Genomic DNA, 26,457 nt, shown 5'->3' with positions numbered 1-26,457 from the left:
AAACTGGCTTCTTCTTGATCTAATTCAAACTGATTGTAGTACAGCAGCTAAAACATGCCAGATGTTACTCACTGCTCCATGCTTTATCACCACTTATTTGACGCCTGGAATATTTAAAAATATTTTCTTATTAATCACGTCCCAGCGATCGGTTTCGCCTCCCGTCTTCGCCCGCTTCACTCTGGATTCTTGTCATGATTCTTGGCACGAGCGTCTGGAAAAAAACCCCACTGTCCCAGTTTTTCATTAGCGTCAATCACTGGTGTAAGAGGCTGAGAGGAAGGAGAGGAAGAGCACGAGGAGTAGATGGAGGAGTTGGAGTTTAGATCTCACTCCAGACACTTTGCCCCTCCTTGTCGGAGTGACTGGCAGGTCTTAGACAAGCTGATGGGCCAGTCAGCCACTCACTCAGAAAGGCAGGATGGCGGGATGACATGGAGGCCACACACACATGCAGGCTGTTGCAGGCAAATCAAGAGTGCATTTATGGAAAATGCTCACTGTTTATTTATCTAAATGCTCTTTTATGGCCTCAAGAGACAGACAGACACACTGTGTACTGTCTGATAGTCCTGTTACGTTCTTTTGTTTTAGATAAGGCTACAAATCTGAAGGGAAATCAACCCCAAACATCCATAACATGGTAACACTCCAAGTAGGGACAAAGTATAGATGCACAGTGCCTCATAGAGGTTTTTTGTAATAGCCCAAAACAAAAAAGTGTTCAGTTATGAAAGTAAAGAAAAAAATCATAAACGGTTTTTAAATCTTTTAACGAATAAAAATCTGAAAAGTGTTGTGCTTGCATGTTACCTGCCCTTTATGATGCTTTATATAATTACAGTTGTTCGGCTTTCAGGGAATGTCTCTAACAGATTTACGGTATCTAAAGACTGAAATTCTTCCCAGCAAAATAGCTTTGTGAATCCAACAGAGTGACTTTAAACATCCATTTCAAGTCATTAAATTAACTGGGCCATTCTAACACATAAATATGAGTTGATCTGAAAGCATTTGTTTAGGGTTGTTGTCCAGCTGGAAGATGAACCTCATAGCTTTTCTTCAAAGGAGTTCTTTATTTTAGGCTTCTCTCAAAAAGCAACCTGGCAGGCAGATAATCTTCCACACATTTTTGTTTTATCAAAGAGATAGTTCAAACACTTTGAAAAGTTCTCTGTCAGATATTCAAACCCAATTTAAATCTACACACATGGATCCCTAACCTGGTGTGTTCTTTTGTCTTCATGATGACGGTTTGTTCACTGATTTTCTCCAAAAACCTTCTGATGCCTTCATAAAGTAAGCTGAGAATATATTTGGGGGTACCACAGTAAAACGGAGAAATAAAAATTAAATAAAACTACTGAAAACCATTCAAAGCCATTTGCAAACACTTCACTAAAACACTTTTGAACAGCACTATAAATGCTGGTGTGATCCACAGGTAGCTGGTACATAGAGGGAGATAAAAAAAAAAAAAAAAAAACCTCCATGGATGTGAAGAAATATCTCTGCAATGCAGCCAATGAAAAATGTTCCACAAAGAGTCCAGGTTACACAGCAAAGCTCTTAAGTTCCCTGAATTAGAATTGTAAATGGACTGGAGAAAATCAAAGTAAATGTTCAGGATGGAAAGCATTTGGTCTTCTGTCACAGTGAGTACTCTTCATCACTCTTTGTGCAAACTGGCAAAATGGAAATGAATTTAAATGTATTACACAGCAATATAGAAACAAATATAGAAACAATTAAACAAAACAAGTGCTCCAACTTTTTATTCTTTTATATTGATAATTATGTTTAATTAAGACAGTGAATGAGGTTAAGTAAAAACATTGTACTGCTGAAGTTTTATTCTCACAATCTAGTTCAACACATAACATTTAAACCTGCTTTCTGTGGGTTCACCAATGATATTCTAAACAAAGGACACTTTGCAATATAACCTTGCTTAAATGCACACATTTAAAAAACAAACAGAAATGGGGGAAGAAACAAGAAGGTCAGACATAAACGTGGGTGTGATTACTGCGAAAAGCTTTCAGAAGTAACAGGTGCACTAATGGTGTTGACATAAGAATGATCCAAGTAACATTTGCAAATGGAAAAAAAAAAGAACAGACTTGATTTTTCTTCACAAATATGAAAGACAATTTAGGTATTTTGATCAAAACTAACTTGTCTGAGAATTTAATCTTCTGGTTCAGAGTCAGGTTTCCATTTTCATGTGATACACCCAAAGAAAATCCAATGCAACCAATCATCTACCTTCAGAAGTTACCTAATGGTGAGGAAATTTCCCCTCTGAGGAGAAACAGTAATTAGAGAAGCAGCTGACAGGAACCAGGTGGAAGACCCTGTTGACAGGACTAATGTTAGCTGACCTTTATGGATGGCCATCAGTGAAATTATTGCAGCCGTAAGAAATCTCCTTAGAATAATTGCTTATAGGGATAGTTGGAAAGTCGGTTGCTATTTATGTAGGACAAACAGTAAACATGTGGAAGAAGGTGATCTTGCAAGACAAAAATAACTAAATATAATTAAGAAAATAGTGTCACTTCTTGAAAATAGTTTTTCACAGTCTCTTTGTTCAATCTAATTTAGCTGGAGCTATTTTCCAAAGAATGAGCAGATGTAACATTTCTAGATTTGTAATGTCGGTGGAAAAATACTACTAAAGACTTGCAGCTTTAATTGATTCAAAAGGTGTTTTTTCAAAGCGTCCTCTCAGAGGCTCTGATTAGGAATGCTTGCCACATTTTTCTAATTTTTATTTGCAACAGATGCTAAAAAAGGGTTTTATTTTCCACCTATTTTATAATTACAGTTTGGAATGACTACAAAATAGTGCTCAGGTGGTTCAAACATGTCGCAGCAGGTATTTTTCATTAGCTGTCAAATCCAATACATCTTCACTGACTGTGGGATGCTTTGACTTTCTTCCCTCTTGTGCTCTCTAACAGAAAAATTCAAAAAAAACTTTTAGCAGAAATTCAAAACACAAAATGCAAAATACAGCTCTGTCATCAGCGGCATATTTTGGCAGTTTTTTTGGTAATTAAAAAACCCCCTAATAACCCCTTCTAACTTTTAATCACATTAAACCACATAGTTAAAATGCATGAGGCTCAAAACGGAAACTCTACCTGGAGCTGTGGTGTTGGCAGGGGGTCCACTGGCAGGAGAAATTGGTCCTGAGCCCGAACGGGACGGCTGGGACTGAGTGGAGCCTGCTGGGGACCCCACCGGAGAGGGAGAGGGCCCACTCCTCTGGCCAGGGAGGTGGGGGGAGGCATGGGGAGAGAAGGGGGACTGTCCCTGGTTACCGGCGCCTCCCGGCTCCCCTTGGCTGCTACCGCTGCTGCTGCCGTTGGAGGATCCGCCAGTTCCGACAGCCGAGCCCAGTCCGGCCTCTGTCCCAGTGGGGAGGTCATCAATCGAGCCAGAGAGATCCTGGAACGCAAGCAGAGACTTACAGTGAGTATTTGTGAAGTTCATCCAAGCATTTGATGAGAGCTGACAAGCAGCAGGTGGCAAATTTAAATGTAGGCTCAAGCGAGCACATCATTTTCCCAGAGCACATTATGTCATAAAGAAGAGGCAGTTCTGCAAATATTACTGGAAAAGATTAAATATATGGGCAATAAGTGTCAGAAACATTTAAACTTTAAAGCTTTTATTTCAATGTGTGTAAATTAAAGCTGACATATATATGACCCTCAACATCCTCAAAAAAATATCTTTATAGTCTCTGTGTCAGTGATGGAAATAAAGAGCAAACCTAAACATACTAAAGAACAAGCCAGTAAACTGTCCAGGCTGTGGTGGTAAAAATAAATTGTAATGGGCTTTCATTCAGACCAAGGGTGAGTTCATATTACCGTTTCAATTCCCAGTGGTGAGCAAAGGGCTGCGTACTTATGCGTGTGTGTGAGTCTGGGTGTGTGTATGCACACTTAGCAGGTAGTTCCCTGTTCTAAAGCAATTCCAGGGAATCCCCCAATAATACTGCTGACACACCGCTGACTGCATAAAAGTGCGGAGCGCCAAAGGAAAATAAAAGCGGCAGTGATGGAAGTAAAGAGCAGACCAGATGTGAAGTGATGAGATGAATTGTGATGTCTGCCCACCGACCACACATCACACACACATTCACACTGAACTGAGAGGCTGCGGCTCAGCTGTGTGCGACGACAAGGGAAGTCACCTGTAAATAACCCCTGTTTTTCTGGCTGGTACCCATTTGAGGAAAACAGTGGAAAGTTGCAAGTGGATGACAGCTGATCCTACCAGCTATACCAGGGCCTGTGGTCTCTCCAGTCAAGTTCCACCTGAGCCCTAACAGTTCAATGTCAACTCAGATATGTTCCTCAGTGTCCCTGAAATGGAAATGAGCCCTGCTCAACCATCAAAAACAGAAACATAATGTTAAGATTTTTTTTTTTCTTTTTGCATTTGCATGTGAATTCAGACACAAAACTGTGCTTTTTGCACTCATACCATCTGTTTTAATAAACGAGGTAACTAACTCTTGTCTGAGTAAGTCCATCTGCAGGTGGCTGCGTTGTTTTCTGGTTGAACAAAATCAGATAGTTAAAGTTGGATATTTAAAGTCACCCTGTCTAGAAGCGTCCCACATGGTTGATATAACAGTCCATCCTGTCAGTGTACTTAGGTGATTGTGAAACTAATAAAGTATAAAGTTAAATTTGCAGACAACAGCAGCTATTGGACTTAGAAAAAAATGATGACAAAGCTTGCTCAGTGTTACACGTCTATTTCTGGAGTTAAGGAATATGCAGAAAGATGTGTACTACAATTTTTTTGTACTAGAATGTCAAAAACGGATGGCTGGAAGTATATTTGAATGTAGAAAATAAAATTAAAGGCACAATAACTAAAATTCCAACTATAATTTATTGCTTTAAATCTACAGTTGGTGCAACATGTCTACTAATCAGTCAATAACAGGCTCTACCCGAGCAGTTTTTCCAACTAAATAATCTATTTAATGTGAAATATTTTTAATGTGAGAACGTTATATAATTCTCTAAATTATGTGTAGTTATTTAATATTCTAAGCCAGCACAAAATGTGCTTCATTCCATTTTTCATGTTAAATGTACTGAACATATATGATGACAGAGTTTAAACTAACACTGGTAAAGAAATAAAAGCTGTATGAATAAGTAAACATTTCCTTGTTTTATTAAAAGTTGAATATAGATAACTATTTTCATGAACATTTTGCTCTTCGGGATTAAATCTAAACATACTATCGGTAAAAACACTGGCAGCTCTGACATATCGTCAGTTTAGTGTCAGAGCAACACAACTTTTCTCATTACAATAGGACAATGCAATATCAGATAAGCAATGTGACGAGCGCTCCCCTCCCACCCATTCTTTCCATTCATGGTTCCTGGCTTAGCCAGTGGAACAGACAACCAAGTCAGTGTGGCAGCCCGTCCATGCCTGATTGTTTTGGTTAATGCGATCTCAACTGTGACACACATAGCCTTTGTTTTCCATCATGCTGCTGTGTGTGCCCACCCGCCCCGACAGCCTGCCAGTCTGTCGCCTGGTATTATCTACCTTCGCTCCGCTGGGCACAACGGCTACTTTCTTTCCTCTCCCTAACCCATGATCTCACTCTCTACTTCAGCCAATCGAGCCGCCCTTTGCACTGAGCTGATTGGCGTCATGCGCTGCCTCCTCCAATGGGGCCCAATGTTGTTTTTTGTCCCACTGGCTGCTTTGGGTGCATGCTATTTGACACGGAGGGGTTACCATGAGAGCTGGTGTGACCAAGGCTTTCCCAAAAACACCGGGAGCCAGCCGGATGTACAGCTAGGTTGTTAACCTACAGGCTAATTGTGTGAATGGATCGGAATAATTGCATTTCACCTAATTGGGTGCTGTTGCCAGCATTTCCTGTGGCAGTTTAGGGGTGGCAAAATGTGTACGAGTAATTCGTTTAGAGGCTGTTAGGCTCATTTGGATTATACACACACTTGAGCACAGCTGTGTGGCCCAAGACCAAAAAAGTAGTGGTGCTGTTTAACATGCAGAGGTGGGAACGCTTAATGCTCATAGACGTAAAACCGTAAATACCCTACAGACAGTGAAGCATGATGCATACACAAGCATAAGATTTAATCATTGTTAGTGGCTATAGAGCATTGTTACCTTGGTTCGATATAGAGAATTAAAGCCAGCTACCCAGCTCATGGCAGATCTCAGGATCCAAACGCCCAACAATCTGGGGCCCCCATCCAAAGTGGCCCAAATCCAATTTGTTTGGCTCAGGGCTGCAAATTGCTCTGTGCATCGAGTCTCCAAATAGCTGTCAACCACTCCCGCTTGGCGTCCTTTATCGCTTAATTCGCTCCTGGAGCATGTAATTGTCATAATAAGAAAAATATTGAGGTGATAATAACCAGTTACTTTGCCCCCCCACCACCACCCACCCCGCACCTCCACCACTAGATTCAAGACTCACAGACACATACATATTCACGTTTTTGCACACACACATTGGGTCAGCTACACATTTCACACAACATTGGAGAGGCAGTCGCTCGTGACCCTTCACCTCACTGGTGTTAGTGCTCCTCTGTTTGTGTGTGTGAGTGTGACAGGAACGCAGGCTGCTAGGCTGTCACAGCAAGACATGCTTGAGCACTGATGTGGCCGAGGGGACAGATGAGGCTTTTTACACACACATCCTGCCCCTCACTCATGCTACTAACCCACACACACACATCCACACTCTAAGGCATCAGTGTGAAGCAGGGAGCTGTCACATCCAGCAGACTGCCCGCCTTCTCCCCTGACCACGGCGCTGATGCTGTCTCCTCTCACAGCACTTTGGGAATTAATCAAAGTTGCTATGAAAGTAGGCAACGAGTACGTGTGTGTGTGTCGGCGTGTGTATGCACAAGTGGTTCTTGGTCTAGACAGGGAGGAGCCAACATTTACAGTTTCCTACAGGGTCCAGGAAGATGGAGAGACTGCAACTTCCCTTGTCTCTCATTTCCTACATCAAGTGTCTATTTTCATGTCTCGATCTGTCTGTCCCAGTCAGAGGCGTTAAATGGCTCAGAGCTCCGCAGAAGATGGCTAGCCGGTTAACTAGAGCCTGAAACACAAATGCAAATACAGCAAGTGAGTGCTGTAGGGAACACCACTTCAACATGACCAGGCTTTTGACTGCAAAAAACAAAAAAATTATTTTCAATTTTGACATAATTAACATGGCATGCAAAAGTATTCCTATCCAGTTTCTCACATTGTGTCACACCACAAACCTGGGTGATGGCATATTTATCTAATCAATCAAATCCAGACATAAAACCAGTTCAAAATCTGTGGAATAACTGGATGGATTTTCACAAATGCAATCTATCCAATCTGATCACGTGTGAACTGCTTTACAAAGAATGTAGAGTGGATTAACGCAAATGGTTGTGACATCCCCCCAAAAAGACCTGCTGCTGTAATTACAGCAAAATATAGTTCTACGACGTATTGACTCAGAACATTGGAGAAATGAAATCTTTACAGATTATTTTGAAAGCATTTTTGGGTCCCACATTTCCATGCATAGGTTTGGATTTACGTTTTTTAAAACATGCATAGAGTGAAAAGAGTGAAAAGATTAATCTGTAAGTGGCAGACATCTACTAATGAGCACAACATAAAATAATCATATATAATATAGTGAAACTAATTTTAAACTCAGCATGAACAGGTAGGTAGGTCTAGAAACCTGTTTCTATTGGAAAACCATGAAATTCATAATAACCTTTCATAACATTAAACACATAGCTTCTGCAAATGATGCAATGTACATTGAAAAAGCAGAGCTTAGTAGACAGTTTTATTCTCTGGGTAAATATAATGATATAAACTGTAATTAACTCCAATAGCTATCGTTTGTAGGCCTGAGGGACTGGTCTTCTTGTGGCAGCTCTGTGCTCATTTATTGACTCCAGCCGCTGTACTTTCTATTTTTGTAGTGCACTGGAGACAGCGAGAAAATGCTATTACAAAGGCGTTATTCCTTAAATTCTTACCCCAGTACCGTTGATTGAGGCAAAAACCAAATGAAATGCCGTGCAAATGAATCCAAATGGATTGCTGAATGCTTCTCTGTGTTTGTATGCTTTAAAGAGGGTTTTAATGCAATGCCCCATGCAGAGCTCTGGCTGTGATACCCTTCAATAAATGCTATTAAGCACAGAAAAGAAAGCAAAAGACTTTGTGTAGCAGAAGTTTTAGAAGACGCCCTCATTATAATTTATTTTTTCACGTCAATCAGCTGGAATGTTTACAAAAGCTGAAGTGATGATGATAATTAGTGTTCACGATGATGAGAAGTGATAGAAATGATGGTTGTTTCAACTATGACATCTTCATCAACATGTGCCTGAAAAACAACAGTACCACATCTTGTATTATGGCTTCAATATTTTTTTCATCATATGTTGACAGGACTGTGGAAAGAGGATGTGTGTGTGGAGAAAAGAGTCTCTAGAACCTCAAGAGGGTTTCCACAAAGCACAAAACACACTAAGAAAAGATGAGATGCTCAGTGTGCTTGCCAAAAAAGCACCCCAACAGGTGACTGAGCAGGTTAGCGTGCCAACCCATGACTCTCTGGATAATCCACTGAATTCCAAAGAGAAAATGGTTTAGTCTCAAGTGTCTCAAGCCTTTAGACTCCATGTAAGCTTGAATGTATAGGTCTCTCACTGAGAAACACAACATAAGAGAGAGTACATGTCAAAGTGTTAGCAGCGGTCATGCTGCTATTCAAAGTGCTCCACACTGCAAACACTTAAAGCTCCTTATCAGTTCAGTAAAAATGAAAGAAACTAGTTTGCCATGTTTTCAAATGGGTATAAAATCAAATAGTTAGCAGGGAGAAAAAAAGCCCAGAACTGTACTGTACAATTTTTAGAATGCAAAATGGCTTAATTTTGTACATAAACAACATAATCCATAAAAAAACTACATTATTGGATGTTAGATTGTTCGTAGAAAAACCTGCATTAAAAGTGTTTGTTTTTCCTGGAACAACGTCTGCTTTAACTGAGGAGGAACATTTGTGCAGCAACATAAAAGTAGTTTGCTATTATTTTCCTTTTCCTGCCTTTAAACACTTTACAAAGCCTGGACTCTTTGTGATGCTCCTGCTTCTTGATCAGAACAAAAATATGTTTTCTACAAGCAACTCTGAGACACACTCAGTATGATTCATAAAAAGTCATTAAATTGGGTGTTGATGCTAAGAGGACCTCAATACATTAGTAATTGTTGCCGTTTCTCAGGAGGCCTCCTGGTGTGAAGCCTGCCCTCCCTCATAAAGCTTTTTGTATTGTTCAATTATGGGTACAATGCTCTTAAGGCACATCTGAGGCAATATTACTTATAAGCTAATAAAGAAAACAAAAAATCAAGTACTTCTAGTAACTAAACTAGGATTATAGTAGGCTTGATATTACAGTGAGTGGCATTTCTGCTTCCTTACTTTTAGTTTTCATTTCATTCAGCTTCTAAAAACACCCACATTTTCAGGAACCAGGCTCCAGATTGAAATGGTAGATATGCTAATTGCAATATTGTTTTTTCCGTCATATGACCACTCAAAGCATTATCACAAATATCAAAGTAGGGAACATCAATATCGAAAGGAACTAGATGAATTGCAAAAAAATATTGGTGCCATGCAATTAGACTTTATATTAGTCAGATATTTGGTAACACTTTCAGTGCTTAATTCAACAGAAAATATTTTAGGATTGTATTACGGTACCATGTTTTAGCAAAATTATTAAGATAAGCTATTTTATTGCTAATAATCCAGAGGCAGCCAGATGTAACTCTTTAAATAAAAACATGTTGTTTTATTGATTCTTCACTTATGAGTGCTACAGCTGAAGAAAACGGTGACTCAAAGCAGCTAAACAAATGACATTCATCTCCAATTTAATGTGGATTAATCACTCTGAAGTTTGTAAACAGAGTGGAATACTTAATTTTTATGACTGCGTTTTAAATTATGAACAAATTATCAAGGAGCCTACACAATGTTCACTTAAATGCCTCTGGGTACTTAAGCACCACTGAAGAAACAGAAAAAACAAAGAATTCTACATTGAGCAAACTAACAATACTATTAACACCCTCTGTGACACCTTTGAATGGCTTCACTAAAATGCGAAAGTTGGTATGATGTAATGTGAATCTTTTTTTTTTTTTAACAATGAGGCAGAACAAATTATTTAACTGCCGATGTTACTTTATATTAATAAAGGGTAAACTTTATGTAGGATGAGAAAGTCTGGAACTGTTTGTATCCAAAGATAGCCCAAGGGTTGTAACATCCCCAAAAGGATGCTACAACCTTTGATCTGCAAACTGACATACTGCTAATCCGGTTAAAATAGTAGATTTGAATTTCTATTAATTGAGGACGCCACATTCATAGAGGCAAAGCAGAAAGGCAAAGACCTCCCATTTTCTGAACTTTTCAACATGTATCAGGCCAAAAATGTTCTCCACAATTTAGTTTCGTCCACTCACCATCTTTCCTTTACACCAACACACACTCTCACTCTATTTGTTCTGCTCATATTGGTTCTGCTAATGTTTTTATTTATGGCATTCCAGCATGACATCCCGCCATCCCCTCACCCCCTCCTCACCTCTCCATTCACCCAAGAGGGAGCTGAAAAACAACACATGACACAGAAAGTGTGAGAGCGCACATGCGTGTGCGTGCATCAGAAAAGACAGAGGGATGGAAGAAGAGGAGAAAAATAAAGAAATAAATAGGGGCCCAAATTCCTCATTTCTAATTCAACTGCTCGTTCAGCTTAACCTCTCTCTCCTCAGCAATTAAAGCGCACGCCACATCCTTCACGCTGCGTACAGCCGAGGCTAAATAATGCAGGGGGCATCCAGCGCCCGCATCCTTTATCATCCCAAATGACAGCCATTTGCATATCTCCCCAGTCAATTAGAGCGCGGCGGAATAATCAGCCCATAATTGGGGGAGAGCGTCGGTAATCACCCGCCCTGGCACACCGACAGGGCCATTGGAGGAGTTGGGTTGGGGGTGGGGGTGGGTTGTGTCGGGCTAAATTCATGTGTGTGTGTCACAGGGAAGACAGCCCACCGAGTGCAGACTTCAAACTAGCACGTCCAAACAACCCGGGTTCGTGCATTTGCTCTCAGTTCCACTAATTTGCAAATATTTGCACCTATTTGACTCTTGCAGATTATTTCCATGTGATATTTTTCATCCAAATGGGCCAGGAAGTCATTTTTATAGCATTTATGTGATTCATGAGTGACAGTTTTCATTAAGGATGCCCTTCATTCTAAAATATTACCAAATGATAATGTCTTCCTATTTCAATGAATGTGGAACCAACATCTCATCCTTCATTGCGGCTTTTGAATACAATTTAAAGGCTTAAAATTATGAATGTCAATAGCAGGGATGCTGCAATGCAAAACAAACTCAAAACATTGACCTGTCTTTTTAATAAATGTTTTTTTTTTCTAACATTCTTAAAATGTTAAACAAAATATGATTGTTTTCCACAGTAGGGCTTCATTTGTTGAAATATCCCTGCCTGCAGTTTTTAGAGATACTAGCTTAATTGTACATATACACATCCAGCCCAGTGTGGTGCCCATCGTTGGTCGTTCCCTCTGAGTTACAGTTTCAAAACAAACACGGTGGATAAAACATCTGAATCACTGTCAAATGAGGCAGATTATTACCCCTAAGTACTGAAGTGGTCTAAGATTTAGAGGCACTTCAGGTGACTTTAAATAGGCTACAAACGATGTATGATGTGTATCTGCAGAGACGACAGCCAGGGGCCACTGATGAGCTGACAGGAAAGACAAAGCCAGTTGATTCCACGCTGTAAAGGTAAGACAGGATGTCTGCCTACTACGGTTTCTACTGATTAAATGTTTGACTGCTTGATTAACATCGTTCCTTCTTGTGTTAACATACAGACCAAGTTCATTTTACTTCATTCTGTTTTTAACTACTTGTCATTGTATAGATCATGTTAACTCCCAAAGGAATGGAACTTAAATAAATAATAGACTTGTAAGTTATATAGAAATTACTATTTAGGTAGAAGTGGGTTATTGTTTTTAAATGTTTGAATTTATTTTAAGTTCATTGTTATTCAATTGGAAATTTTATTAATTTCAGTCATTCTGGAGATGTCACTTTTTACATAATTCAAACTTTAAAGAGTAAATATTCCTTTAAACTGTATTTTATATTGTGATGTACAATAAATGTGATTTATTATATGAAAAATGAAAGCATTTTTTGTGAAAAACTTGTTCAGATTATTTCATGAATCAAATTAACTTGTCAACTAATTTATGGGGGAAAAAAGTCTTTGCTGACATTAAGCAGGTGATTGTTTCTAAAGATTAGCCAAAGGTGAGAGATTTTTTTTAGTTGAACTACTGATATCTAATGTGTTTCATCATGTTTGCAAATCTCCTGTGAGAGCTATTAAAATCATAGACCTCTGCTTTCACACAGCAACAAAGAGCAACATTAAAAATAGCCAAAAATAACAGAAGAACGAGCGCACTCAAACAATCTGCGCTTGTTTAGTTTCGGACAATCAGAGCTCTTTTATGGGAAGTTTCCAGGGCAGCTTTGAAGTGTGATGGCTGCACAGCCTCTGTGTTTTCCTGCTGAAAGAGGAAGGACTTTTTTTTTGTAAAACAACATTTCCTTTAGTACTCTGAAACCTCGATTCCTCAGATGCTCTGGTGTCGTCCTCTGAACATGACAAATAAAAGGGACGACTTAAGAGAGGAAGAAAAGAGCTGGCCTGACAGTGACGGGTGCGGTGGAGGTGAGCGTGTGAAGGAACATCAGAAGAAACCCAGGCAAGGTTAGTTCCCATCTGCAGCTCCATCCTTTTGTGTCTCCCCAGCTGCGTTCTTTTTCTCCCTCATGCTTTTGTATTTACTTTACCCAATCGAGTTCAGTGCTGGCCAGCGCTGCCTCTGTGCTGTTTTAGCCTCACTGCTGCTTTGGAGAGATGAAACAAATGCCGTTCACTTGCGTTTTGATAGAAGTGGAGGTAAGAGACTGAAAGAATTGGACTGGGAAGGAGGCAAGGACAGTGCAGGGAAAAGCAATGATGGTTTACCTTGATTTAACCGGTGTGGTGCACTTCAGTCTATTACAAACAAAAGGGGCAAAAAGACCAACACTGAGGCAAAGCAGCTGAAACACAATGAAAGAAGCTTCTTTTGAAGAGTAAAGTTGACACAAAACACAAGAATTGGGAGCATTTTGAAGCATCTCTCACTGTCCGCAACGGATGGAAACATTGATTTCCTTTTTACTTTTTCTTTTTTTTTTTAAGGAGGTGTCTTTCCCTGTCAGAGCTCCATTCCACTGCTCTCAGGGGATCTGTGGCATTTCCTGCCAGCCGGACTGCCCTGTTCTGCTGAGACTTATGCATCACTGTCAAAATGACTCCGATCAAAAAGAGGGAGTGGGAGAAGGTAGGGAGGAAGAAAGGAAGGGGGGAGGCTGACTTGATCAGAGCTACACAAGGTGGTTTCCCCCCATTGGACGTTCCCCTTGTCAGTACGTCTGCTTTGGTAATCCATCAGTATGAGCTGGTGATCAATAATGGGAGTGGTGAAATTTTGAGTTATATCTTATCCTCGTTTGTCCGCATTAGTGATACAAAACAGAAAAATTAAAACTGGACTCTTCTTCTGCTTAGATGTCGGGAAAGAATTTTAAAAAGGAAGCATTTGCTTATTGTAGTGGCATCTTATGAAAGTCAAGTCTCTCTTGCGATGCGTTACCTAGTTTGGTCACAGCTTCTGACTTCATCTGGCAAAGTAACTCTGTTGAGCTAAAGGAGTTTGCTAATAAAGAGTGTTAGTCAGTTGAGTCAATGACACTGAGGCAAAACATCCCTGGTATATCTGGTAAATTAACATGTGTTAGTCTGAGCCTTTAACCTGCATCACACATGTCAGGTTAAGTGTGACAATGGATTGCTGGACTCAATCTTTGGACATATTTATCAAAAGAATTATGTTTTCTGAATAAAAAAGGTTACGATCAGATAGTCTACCGATGACCAGCTGTGGAAGAGGGTTGTTTGAAGAATAATTTGTATTATTAAAAAGAGAGAGCAAACCTAAATTCAGATCTAATTCTACTCTATATAGAGATTTTTTAAAAGCGCAGTTTGAGATTTATGAAACCTTTATTGACTTTGCGACAAAGGGACAGAGAGAAATAAGGCTTCTTCAGCTAATTGCCACATTAATATAAAAGTAGCACTGAAGCCGTAATATACAGGCAGATCAAACCTGGAGGGGAAACTTTTATGTGAATCACACTGTCTTTAAAACAAAATGGTAGTTTGTTACACACTTAGTAGGAACTGAACTTATAACACTTTTCTAGTAATGACTCAAAACACTTTTTAATAGAGCCACATACACCCATTCAAACTCACACAGATTTGTACACCACTAAGAAGATTGGCATACAACATTATCACCAAGCTTATTTGTATAGAATATTTCAGACGAAGATGGAACTTAACCCACAACTTTCTGATTATAAGATAATCACTTTTCCCACTGACCCACAGTCACCCTGTTGTTTTGTGACAAGAGATTTCTCTGGCTGCATAAAGAATTGAGTAACACACTTCCTTTCCCCCCACCTGCTGCTGCACCTTGCTGACAACTTGTCTGAAAGAAGGCTTACCTTGATTAAAAGATGTAAGTTTGGCTGTTTGGAAACATTTCCAAATACAAAAATACTAAGACAGTCATGGTGTAGAAACGAAAGGTTCACCACATGTTACTTCTATTAAAGTAATGCTGTTTTAAAATCAATTTCAGTGCCAAAGTAGAGAAGTTGCTGACTACACACTATCTACACAACTAACTGACGGTTTGTTACTTGCTAATATACTCTGTACAGAGCAGAAAAGCAAAAGGAAGTGTTATTTGTTGTAGAAGAAGACCATATTTGAAAATGTCTTCAGAAGATAGAATTTTTATTTTTTTTTTAAATTTTTTATAGGTGTATGTAATAAAAGGAAAACGTGACACATGGTCAGGGAGAACATGCACAGACCTTAGTTTGGGATATAAACCTTCTTGCAACAAGCCAACAGTACTAGTTGCACCACTGTGCATTTCTATTATAATATTACATAAATTAATATAATAAATAATAATATCATAAATGTACACTATTTGTGCAGAACTGGGAATAATTGGTTTTCTGTTTTAAATAAAAAAACCTAGCTCATATTGTAAAACTTTCTTGTACATACTGTGATGTCATCATGTTGTGGGCTTTCTACTCAACGTTTTTACGCGGTAATAAGCTCACATGGGCCCAGTCCTAATGTATATTATTCTCATTTGATGTTGAATAAGTGAGGCAAACCAAACCCACACAGAAATAGCAGCGGCGTTCTCAGGACAGCCCCTTCGCCCGCAATGTCAGGCAGCATTTCAGAGAGCTCAAACAAACTTTTTAACGGCAAATACAAATTGGGCTCGCCATCAAAGAGACTTTTCAAAACCCCACAATTTCTCTCTGCCAGTTCAAAAGAACGCTGGTTAGTATAAACAAGCATGGAGAATTCACAGCACAAGAGATATTGTAGGAGGTACAAATGGCTAGAGCTTCGCCACAACAAAGGCAGAGGAGAGCGAATGGAGGGTCGTAATTCATCAAACACTCAACAAAAGCGAGTGTGACTGACTGGCCATGACGGAAAAAAATAGAACAAAAAAATAACTTCTCCTTTAATTGGAGCAGGGGTTTTTTTTCTCCCTCAAATCTACTTCATCCATTGTTTTTCAACCTCTGTGTTTTTGCTTGATCTCTTCACTTCACCTCCTTCATACCTTTTTCTCTCTACCCTTCTCTAATCAGTTTCAGGGAGAGAAACTCGGAGGGAACTAAAGAAAACAGAGTTAAAGGAAAGAACAGAAAGTTTTAGGAGGAGGGAAAAAAAATCTCTAGGACCTTTATGGCTTGTGAGATTTCTTAACAAACAGGCAACCAGGCAGGCGCAGGCCTTGCTCTGCATACCGTCTTTCCATCTACCTCGGGCAAAATCTCATTTGTCAGGGATTCAGTGGAAGACTAGAGGAAAGAGGGAAAGAAATCGAACAAGAGCGGCAGCAGCAGCGGATCCCAGCCCGCCCCTCGGCCGAGCCGTCATTAGCTATGCACAAGACAAACTGCTGACACAAAGTCACACAGCGCGCCGATCGGGGGCTTGTGGGTAGGCAGGAGGAATCCATCCCTCCATCCCTCCACCTGTCTATCGACATCCCCGGCTCTCCCTGGTCTGCCTCCGGATTTTGCAATTACAATCAAACGGCAGCATCCAAGCCCCGGAGCACTGACTGACGTCTTGGATTAACCGAGATGTGGAGAGGCCTTGAGATGATATGTGTGTGCGTGGGTGTGTGTGTGTGTGTGTGCATGTCTCTTTCTCTCTCTGTCTGTCAGCTGCTTTTTTAGTGTGTGTATGTTGTCTCCCCATCAGCATTGATGTGTGTGTTTTCTGTGCTCACTTGCTCCTGTCTGTATATTGTGTATTTATGTAAATGACAGGGAAGGTGTTATATATGGATAAAAATAATAATACGTCATGATTCTCAATTAAAACCCAGTGTTGATACTTTGATAAAAAGAAGCAAAAAATTGATTCCAGCAGCAATTGAATGATTTTTGACAATTGAAAAGTATGCTCCAATATAATTTGCAAAATAACACCTCTTTCTCCACTGACATTTTGCAGAAAGCCCTGAGCAGTAATTTCCAGAACGATCTGCATCCTACATTTTGAAGATACAACAAACCGAGACATGGGAGAAATGTCATGAAAAGTGACAACACAACCAAATCTAAAAATCTGACAATAAGAAAAGAAATCACAAAGCTGTCAGAAATGAAAAAAAAGGGAACAGGCACATGCACCCTCTGAATTAACTTCACTGCTGCGCTGCCACAGTCGAGCAGGCAAACACGCAGCCGTACGAAGAAAAAAAAATGCTCCTCAGAAGCACAACGAGTAAAGTGTGAGGAACAAAAACACGTCAATCTGCTTCGTCCAAAAAAGAATCAGAGCTGCTCCGCCGTGTCCTCTGAGAGATCGTTTTTTTAACTCTTCCCTGCTCCACGTCGACGTCATCCGTCAGAAGATGACAAATGTGACATGACAGCTCCGCTCGGGAAGCTGCAGACGGAAAACTACTCACAGCCAGCACAGTTTGCACGAAGGGGAAGTTTCTTAGAAACAGCATTTTTAAATAAGCGTGTGTTCTGAAAATGTGATAAAGAGGCTAAATAAAAAGTCTATTTGGCATCACAGAGCAATAATGTTGAATTCAATGAAGGCAATTAAACTTTTAATTCAGCAAATTTACAAATTGGCACATGGAGCCCTCAAGAATTTAAAATAAGAAAAGAAAAACCCTTTTTGGTTTCTTAACAACAAAGGGTTGTTAAAAATTGCAAAAACTTTTTGTGAGTTTTTTCTTTTAATTTTATTTTTAGCATGTTTTGTCCCAGCAAAGAAAACAGTATGGTGGATCCGGCTGCCGTATAGTGTCAGGGCAGACGCCCAGAACAAAAGCAGAGTAAAATAATCCCACTGTTGCATAATCCAACTTTATGGCATTAAAAGCATCTATTTCAGGCAAAAAAGTGATCAGGCAGCAACAATTATTAAAGACAAAGTTGACAATTGAGAGAAGAAAAGCTGCCTAGAGAAACAGTTAAACCTGCCTAAACTTGCACTGATTCTGATTCAGAACTCAAACATGCCATTGTGCATATTAACAATTATTTGAGCTGGAAAGTCATTTTCTAGTGAAAAACGGCAGATATAGTAAACAGCCAACATATAAATAAATGTATTACAATTTTCCTTTATAACATGCTTAAGGCTTGAAGTAATTCTAGTGAGATTTAAGAGGAAAAGTCAGAGTATCTATAGATTTGCACAGAGCATCCAGCCTTGAACCTTCATCATTTGTTTCTAAATAATGCAAAACAAGTAGCTAAAAGGAGACTTCTAAATAACAATGCCCAATGTATGGAAGCAGAAATGTTTTCTTCTTATTTTTTAATGTTTAAGGCTGTGAAAAACACAGGTTGAGTAGCTGAGAGAATTTTATGAAGGTAATGATGTTTACAAACTACAGATAGATGAACCAATCAGACATTTCATAGCTGATATTGAGTTTTGAATTTATTGATTTTTTTTGTTTTGCCTTTATTTTTTGTATTATAGTTTTTTCTGTCCTGCTGATTCTGATCCTATATTTTTTTGTTTGGATAAAAGTAAGAAATGTGTGTTTTGTTGACATAATAATTTTGTATTCAGCAGAAAATGAAAGTATCCCAGGACACTTATTGAAATCATCAACATACCTACTGTTGGTTAATAGATTAAACATAGTGGGAGTTCCAAGTTTCGATACATTTAATAGGAGAACAAAGTCCAAGTTTTACAGTTTTTTACTTGCCAATCACCACAAATCATCTAAAGACCTCTGATGGACTGGCACATCTTTGCTTATTAACACACATGCAGTTTGTAGCTCATGATGCAAATATTAAATAGATTGCAGGCTGGCTACCTCAGCAGATATCCTGACTAAAGCGCAAATATGCCTAACATTTACCTGAGCAGGAATTCTGCAAAGTAAACCATTAAAACCTTCAAATAAATTTTGTAAGTGCTTTTTTTCTTCTGTTTTTGCTGAATTATATGTACCAAAATTACAACTATAAATATTATGATAAGAACTAACAATTTTAAAGCAGGAGGAAGAAATGTTGCTTTTCTGTTTTAATCAAAAGCAATGAAGTCCTACCACACAGCTTAGCTTTAAATGCTGGTGATGAACCGGAATATTTTTACTCAAGGTTATCATACTGTGACAATCTTAAGGCAGCACATGCCAACTCGTGAGCCAATGGTCGCCTCGGTACAAATCTGTGCACGTGTGTATGCGTATGCACATCTGTGTGATGTAAGCACATTGAAAAGAGAGGTGACAGCGGCGAGAGGCTGATCTAATAAAAGCGGAAGATGAAACGCTGTCAGAAGCTGCGGCGAGAAGCTCACACGCCGCCGACGTTTGGTAAAACACACACGTGTCTCCTCCCAGAATGCCTCACACACTACCTCTGGTTCTCTCTCTCTCTGTCTCTCGCGCGCTCTCTCACATACACACACACACACACACACATTCTGACACACATATCTAGCTTGATAGACAGTTTCATAGTGTGGTAGCCGAGGTGTTGGCCTATAAAAAGCAGGGCTGATATGATTTAATGGGCAAGTTCTTATTATAAGACTGTCGCTGGGCCCGGCGTAATCTGGCTACTGCTCCAGGGCACAGCACTGAGACACATGCACTACAATACTCCACAGCAGATAATATTGCTATGTGCTACATTGCTATTATAAGATAGAGCCATTTGCCACCCTGATACAGCGCGCTGTGCATGAAACTGTCATTTGGGAAGGAGTGATTTATGACTGCGAGATGCGAGAATAAAGACAGATTATTTTTATTCATGTGTCTTTAGAGGCCGACTTCATTCCTCTATTGTTTGCACTGCACTTTATTTTTACTCTGAATCAAAGAGGGATCGACTTCCTCGCAGAACACGCAGAGAGCCACACGCGGCATTTATATAATCCCTGCAGAACCTGGACCAAACACTCGTTAAAAGAAAAAAAAGAAGTGCACAATGTCGGTGTGACATTGATTCTGAATCTGCACCTAATGGAACAAGATTCCTCTGTTAGCTGTCTTCCAGTTTTTTGCTGAGACAAAATTGCTATTAATTATAAATAGTGGAGCAGATGTCTTAAAATATATGACATATCTGCTGGGGTATTAGACACTGTGGTGATATTGCCTCTACTGCCACTTTTAATATCACCACCCCGGCTCCAATCACAGCCTAATAATGGCTCCTCATTATGAGGTGCGTGTGCGTGGGTGTGCGTGTGTGTGCGGCTGTGGTGGCTGTGGTGGCTGTGGTGGCTGTGGCGGCGGTGGGGGGTGGTGCTTCAATTTCACTACTTAAAAGCCACAGATGACACCTTGTAAAAAGTTAATTTCATTTTAGACATTTTCCAGAATAGGGTTGTAAATTTAAGCTCTCGAGGTGCACCATCAGGCCATCAGCTCTGATAATTGAGATATTGAATAATTAGGTGGAAGAAATTTATTACAAGGATAAATGCAAAGCAGATGGAGGGAAAAAATGTGAAATTTTAACAGACAGCTATGACAGGGAGGCAGGTCAAATTTTTTTGTTTATTGTTCCCCGGATGTAGTAACAAAGCTTAACAGAAGATGGCGTAAGAGATGATATGAGGCCTGGGGGTGAGGGTGGGGGGTAGCGCTCAGGATAAAGCAACATTACTGAGTGTTTCATAATGTGATTTTAACTGCTGACATGCCCGGTTCTGACGATACCTCACAGCAAAAGGAAAAAAGAAATCCCAGTAATCTGGGTATTTTACATTCTGATGAAGCTTTATGATGTTAATTCTCCTTTGTTGCACATTTGTACATCATGTATCCAGGGCTTTACAGGTGCATTTCAATATCTTATAAAAAACTGTAGAAACTGAATTGACAATGACAATGAAAATTCAGTTTCTCAGGAAATTACTACAAAAAGACTTTTTGTAATAAAAAGATGAGGAAAGGAATTTTTTTTCCTAGCTCCTTTTGCATGAATTAGTATATTTATGCAGTGTGGCATGGAGGTGTCAAGAAATCCCAGATTACTATAGTGATGACCTTCAGCTTATCTGCATTGTTGGGTCTGATGTCTCCATAGATTCTGTTTGGGGTTCAGCTCAGGTCATTTTGATCTCAGGAACATCAAGGTCATTGAACCAACTTCTGGTACCTTCAGCAGTGAGGACAGGTGCCAAGTCCTGTTAGAAAATGAAATTAGAAACCCCATAAAACTGGTCAGCAGAAGGAAGCATGAAATGTCCTAAGTGCTTCCTGCTATCTGGCTGAACAGAGTTTGGACTTCATAAAGTCACCAGACCAGCATCAGTAGAAGACAAGACACCCGACTACAGAAACTTCACATTCAAGTTCAAGCGAATTGGATTTGTGGTTCCTCCACTCCTGATTTCAAAATGAAATGTAGCAATTACTTTAATCTAAAGAGATAACTTTGGACAGCATCTCAGCCCTTCTTCGCCTAAGATCTCTGACTTTGTCTCCTTTTTTAGGAGTAGCTTAACACTCCTAGGAAGAGTTGCATTGTCATGGATATGTTTGTGGTGAATCTTGAAGCTCTGACTTTGGCCACAGCCTAAAGCTTCTGAATCTCCCCAAAACTCTTGACTGAGCTTTACAATCCTCTAAAATGATTTTCTTCCACTCAATTTTCCATGAAATGCACAGAGCTCTGAACGCCTTTTGAAACAATCTTTCTTATGTAATATTTTTAATTTACTGAGGAACTAAGATTTAGGTGAATCTATAAAATGAACAAACATGAATACCTGAAACATATTATTCTGTGTAACTAGTCTGCTTTGTACACTTTTTTCCACTTTTGAGCAAAATAAATTAACTTTAAAATAATATCATTTACTGAGATTCAGTATTGTGCAAATTGTTTCCCCAGTTTTTTGAATAGCTTTCCCTGCATTTCTTTTCTAATTACATGTAAGACACAATCACATAAGTCTTTAAATAGGAGCCATCTAATACATAGTCTATAGTCATTAAAAGACAAGAGAAAATCTCCTATTTTCTGGAGTCTTTTTGTAGCTGTTCCTCCCTCCTCTTTTCTTGAGTCTATTATTTCCCAGACGGCTCGGTTTTAATGTAAAAATGGGAACAAAGGGAGATGCTGGCAGAGCTATCTTTAAACTGCTTTAATTTTTTTCCTGTCAGATGAGATTGATTTCGGCGAAAGAAGAAAAAAGAAGGAAGGTTTTCCACCTGGTTCCACCTCTCACAAACCCACCATCCTCACTCTTTCCTGTTACGCTGTGTCCCCCCGCCCCCTGTTCACGTTTCTCTCTCATGGCCTCTGTCTTAATTTCACAGGGGAATCATTTGACAGATATTGCCCTTGAAGAGGCAGGCTGTGCCTCGCCACTGAGAGCAATGGAAGGGGGGTTGGGGGGGATTGAGGTTGTAGTGGGGGGTAGTGATGGAGGAGAGGAAGCCACAGAGTAAGAATGATGGGGAGAGGGAAGGAGGGAAAGAAGAAGGGGAGGGAGAGCAGGGTAAAAAGTTATTAAGTGGATGTGAAAATGCAGCGCAGCCAAAAAGGTTAAGTCTGAAATAGGAAATTAAAACTTGCATCGCTTTTGGCTTTAAATAGATTTGGTTTCATTACGAGCGCCAAGGCCAGTTAGAGTCAAATCCCTCTGGAGGGAGGGAGGGAAGGAAGAAGAGGCGGAGGAAGAAGAGAGACGGTGACATGGAGGGAAAATACGGAACAATAGAGGAGCGGAAGGAGCCAGACTATCATGCAGTTCACATTCATTTTCAATCTCAGCCTGTTTTTCCCCAAACCCCCTTTCCAGAGACAAGCGAATGCCAATTCTACATACCATTACTGATTTAGTACTTAGACTTTAAGTGGAACCCAAGGCTGCTGTGGAGCCTGAATACAAAGAGCACAAAATGGCATTGGCTGACAGGTGTGTGACTATTTTTCTCAATCTCTCAAACTTCTGTTTGCACTGACACTTTAAGTCTTTGGTGACTGGAGTTAATGTCTCAACCCTGAAAGTTATGAAATCTGCTTGTTATTTCTGCATTTCTGCTTCTGACAGACCAGACAATAAGGAAACATGGGCCTTTTTGCACGTCTGGGCAACCCAAAATTAGCTCCGACATGAAAAGCACAATGTGAAGGAGAAGACAGTTTTATATTACACCCCAGGATGACACCAATGGGAGCTAGCTTTAGCAGTTTGGTGGCTTTCATAGGAGCAGTTCGCACAGGTTACAAAGGACTGACCCTCCTGCAGCTCTTATTTATTGCCTTTGTGGTCTCCAAGGGAAGGGCAAAGTAGAGAGAAGCTGTGTAGGTTGAAAGAGAAGGAATGAAGCTAAATTGAGATAGGAAAGGATGAAGAAGAAAAATTAAAACATCTGTTAAAAAAAACAAGTGATAAAAGCAGTAAAATTGAGATACAAGCAAGAGAAGACAGGGAATTTAAATTAGAGATGGATGTGGAATTTTAAGAAGATGTGAGGATTTTTCATTCTCTTTAGAGATTCTTATCTTTTTCCACTGGTGGCTATGCATATAAACAATGCCACACATACACAAATGCATAATAAACATGACCATTACGGATTGGAACATAAACTGTAGGCATGACTGATTTTGGGTCTCACATCTCATTACTGATTTAAAGTTTTAATAAAATCCAACAGAACGTATGCTTTCATCCTCAATGAACACTTTGCATTAGCTCTTTCAGATTGCAGCCCCATCAAATGAAAAATTAATCTGCCTGTAACCTTAGCTGGCTATAATCATTACCTTCAACCCCTTAATGTAATGATTTTTGTGCTATTGGTTCTCAACTGATTTTATTAATTCACAGTGCTAGGGAACAATATTCTGCTCATGAGGAGACCTTGTTAGTAAGGAAACTGAGAAACAATGTCGAGCTGCATACTTAAGCAAAGAAAATAAAGACACAGTTAATACAATCTCTTTCATTAGCGTGCCTTGATCTTGCAAAAACACTTAGTGTTCCTTTAGAGAAGCAAAGTTTCTCACTAAATTATACAAATAAAATTAAGGCCAACAATTTCTGTAGAGCTCTGAGACTTTAAAAAGAAGAAAAAAACTTTTTTTTTTTTTTTTGCTGCTTTCTTTAGATAAAGATGTGTAAAACACATAATAATAAAGTATTGTATTCTATATGGCTACCATGCAAATATATGGTAACAGCATTAATGTGCTGGGAGGGACTGGGAATGCTGACATACACCTTTTTGAACAGAAACATAGTCTTCATGGTGATGCAAATATTCTTTAACTTTTTAACTGTTTTCCTTTTATAGTCCACCTGTGTTGCTTGGATTTGCTTTTCTTAATGTTGACCTATTTCTCAGAAGAGTCACGCGACTGTCTCACACAAATCAGCCTCAACATTAAGTCAACAACAACCTGAAACATCAAGGGCATCCCTTTTGTGTTTGTCTTTATGAGTTGGATGCAAGATGAGTCTGTTAATGCATTATTACAATATAATTATAAGTGAAGAGTAGTAGCAGCAGAGGAAGTAAATGCTCCTACTTATGTTTTGATGCAGTTCTTCAATCAGTAATGAAAGGGTAGAAGAAATAGAAGAAAGAGAAGTGAAGAGAGAAAATGAACCCTGATGACATAAAAGAAAACTCAACAGGCTATGAGCCATTCTAAAGTTTAAAACCCCACAACTATTTACACTCTTCTCCAAGTAACGTCAAATTGTTTTTTATCAACAGCTATTCATGCTCTATAAAGTGCATCAAATATCAACCTTAAAACAAATCTGTGTGTAATGAATCTGAATCTCATGCAGCTCATTTTGGAAATATCTTTCAATGATATTAACATGCATTATGTTTTGATGTGTGAAATAAATGACATGAAATATGGTAAATCTGCAAATGTAACAAATACAACCAAAATGTGTTAATATGTCTTTATTAGCTGTGAAAGAGAATTTGCATATGTGTGAGTGTGTGTCGCCCTGTTTTTTCCTGTCTGGCAGTGAGCCTTCTCTGTGGAAACTGTGGTGTGTCGGGGCTATCATGGCTCATTGGCAAACATGAGCTGTGATGCCATAAAAACGCTCTCCACAGGAGGTTGACGCGAAGGCATGACAATGTTGTTGCGTAAGGACCAGATGAACAGTTTTGATTGAGCAAACGTCAGAAAGATGAAGAGAGAGGGAGGGAGAGGCGAAAACCTGCTGAGCTCGACAGAGGAGGAAAAACAAACAACTATCATTTTCAAGAGAGGCCCTGTGCCGACCTTATGTAGCATAAAAGTAGGTAGTGTTGTTTCCGAGGTCACTCATAAATTTATGCCCCATCTTTACAAAATGTCTATGAAGCTCTTTTTAATTTTAGAGTAACTTTGCAGAAAAATACTATTCATTCGTAGTGAATTTCCAAGTTTCCACCAGTTTGCTGTTAATTCAACTGGTCAGCATTTTAAAAATGCTCATCAGGCAAGATAATTGGTAACATTTACAGCGCTGGTTAATCTGAATAAAAGGCCCAACACGCCCACACTGCACAGATGCAGGTGTTTTTCACATACGGTGTCTAATCAGACCTGTACTATGCCTGAATATGAACAGACTGCTTCCTGACTAACATTTTCCTCTCACATTGAAAAATCTGTTACCTTCGATGAGGCATAACTGTCGTCATAACTCTGTCTCTGAGATTCCCATTCATACAGAAATAGTGACAGAAAATTTCATATTTGTTGCTTATGTTGTTTAAACCCAGAATTTAAAAGAACAGTCACTATCCCATCAAGCTAATTATTCTTAATGTTGTACCAATGCTTAGGGAAGATGTCTGTTGAAACTTTGAATCAGTTATTTTGTTTAGTGTAATCAATTTCCTTTGATAGGATTTTTGCATATTTTGAGGTGTGTGTACCATGAAATGTTAATAGATCATTTGCAGTCAGTTAAATGTCAGATAATGTTTGACTGAAATGTTTTCTAAGTAGAATCTAATCAGAATATATATAGCTGAATTTCATTTCGCATTCCTTTGTAGAAATCAGTTTGTTTTGCAAAGTACCTTGAGATAACAGCTTTTGTGAAATGAAAAATAAAATAAAATATAAAAACTGAACTTCATCCCAATCTAGATTGGAATGAAACACCAAAATTCTGCCAGAGCACAACTTCCACCTCCCAGCACCCTTACGAAACTAATTCTGGCTAGACAAACACACAATACAATAGCATGGTGCACCTATTCAATTTGTGAGTGCTTCTCTCATCTCGTGGCATCAGAATAAAGGCCAAAGATAAACTAACTGCATGGATTTTGATTTGGGTCTAGAGTACAACTCTTGTTTCCTTAAAAATGGAATTAAGTGCAAAGAGAAGAAAAAAAACTATGCATTTAAGTGTAAGTAAAATCAAAAATATTAATAGTTAATAGAAATTTGTTAAAAGATGAGGAAAGAGAAAGAGTAGGGGAAGGGATAAAAACAGAAAATGTCTGACACAAGTAAATAAAACAGAGTGACGAACAGGAATATAGACATGAAAAAGCAAGAAAAATAAAATGCTATATCACCAGGATTACTAAAGGCTCATAACA

At 39.2% G+C, this 26,457-nt stretch overlaps 1 protein-coding gene across 2 annotated transcripts in view; it reads right to left on the bottom strand.

The window, feature by feature from the left end:
* Window positions 1-26,457, bottom strand: part of LOC122845841 (AT-rich interactive domain-containing protein 1B-like) — a 193,024-nt gene that overhangs the window by 59,445 nt on the left and 107,122 nt on the right. For both annotated transcript variants that reach the window (XM_044142315.1, XM_044142316.1), the window contains exon 5: window positions 3,150-3,456. In XM_044142315.1, the coding sequence (XP_043998250.1) occupies window positions 3,150-3,456 (307 nt within the window). The remainder of the gene's footprint in view (window positions 1-3,149; window positions 3,457-26,457) is intronic.

Source organism: Gambusia affinis, linkage group LG16 (assembly GCF_019740435.1).
Source record: "Gambusia affinis linkage group LG16, SWU_Gaff_1.0, whole genome shotgun sequence".
Lineage (NCBI taxonomy): Eukaryota > Metazoa > Chordata > Actinopteri > Cyprinodontiformes > Poeciliidae > Gambusia > Gambusia affinis.
This window is presented reverse-complemented; position numbering and strand designations above follow the sequence as displayed.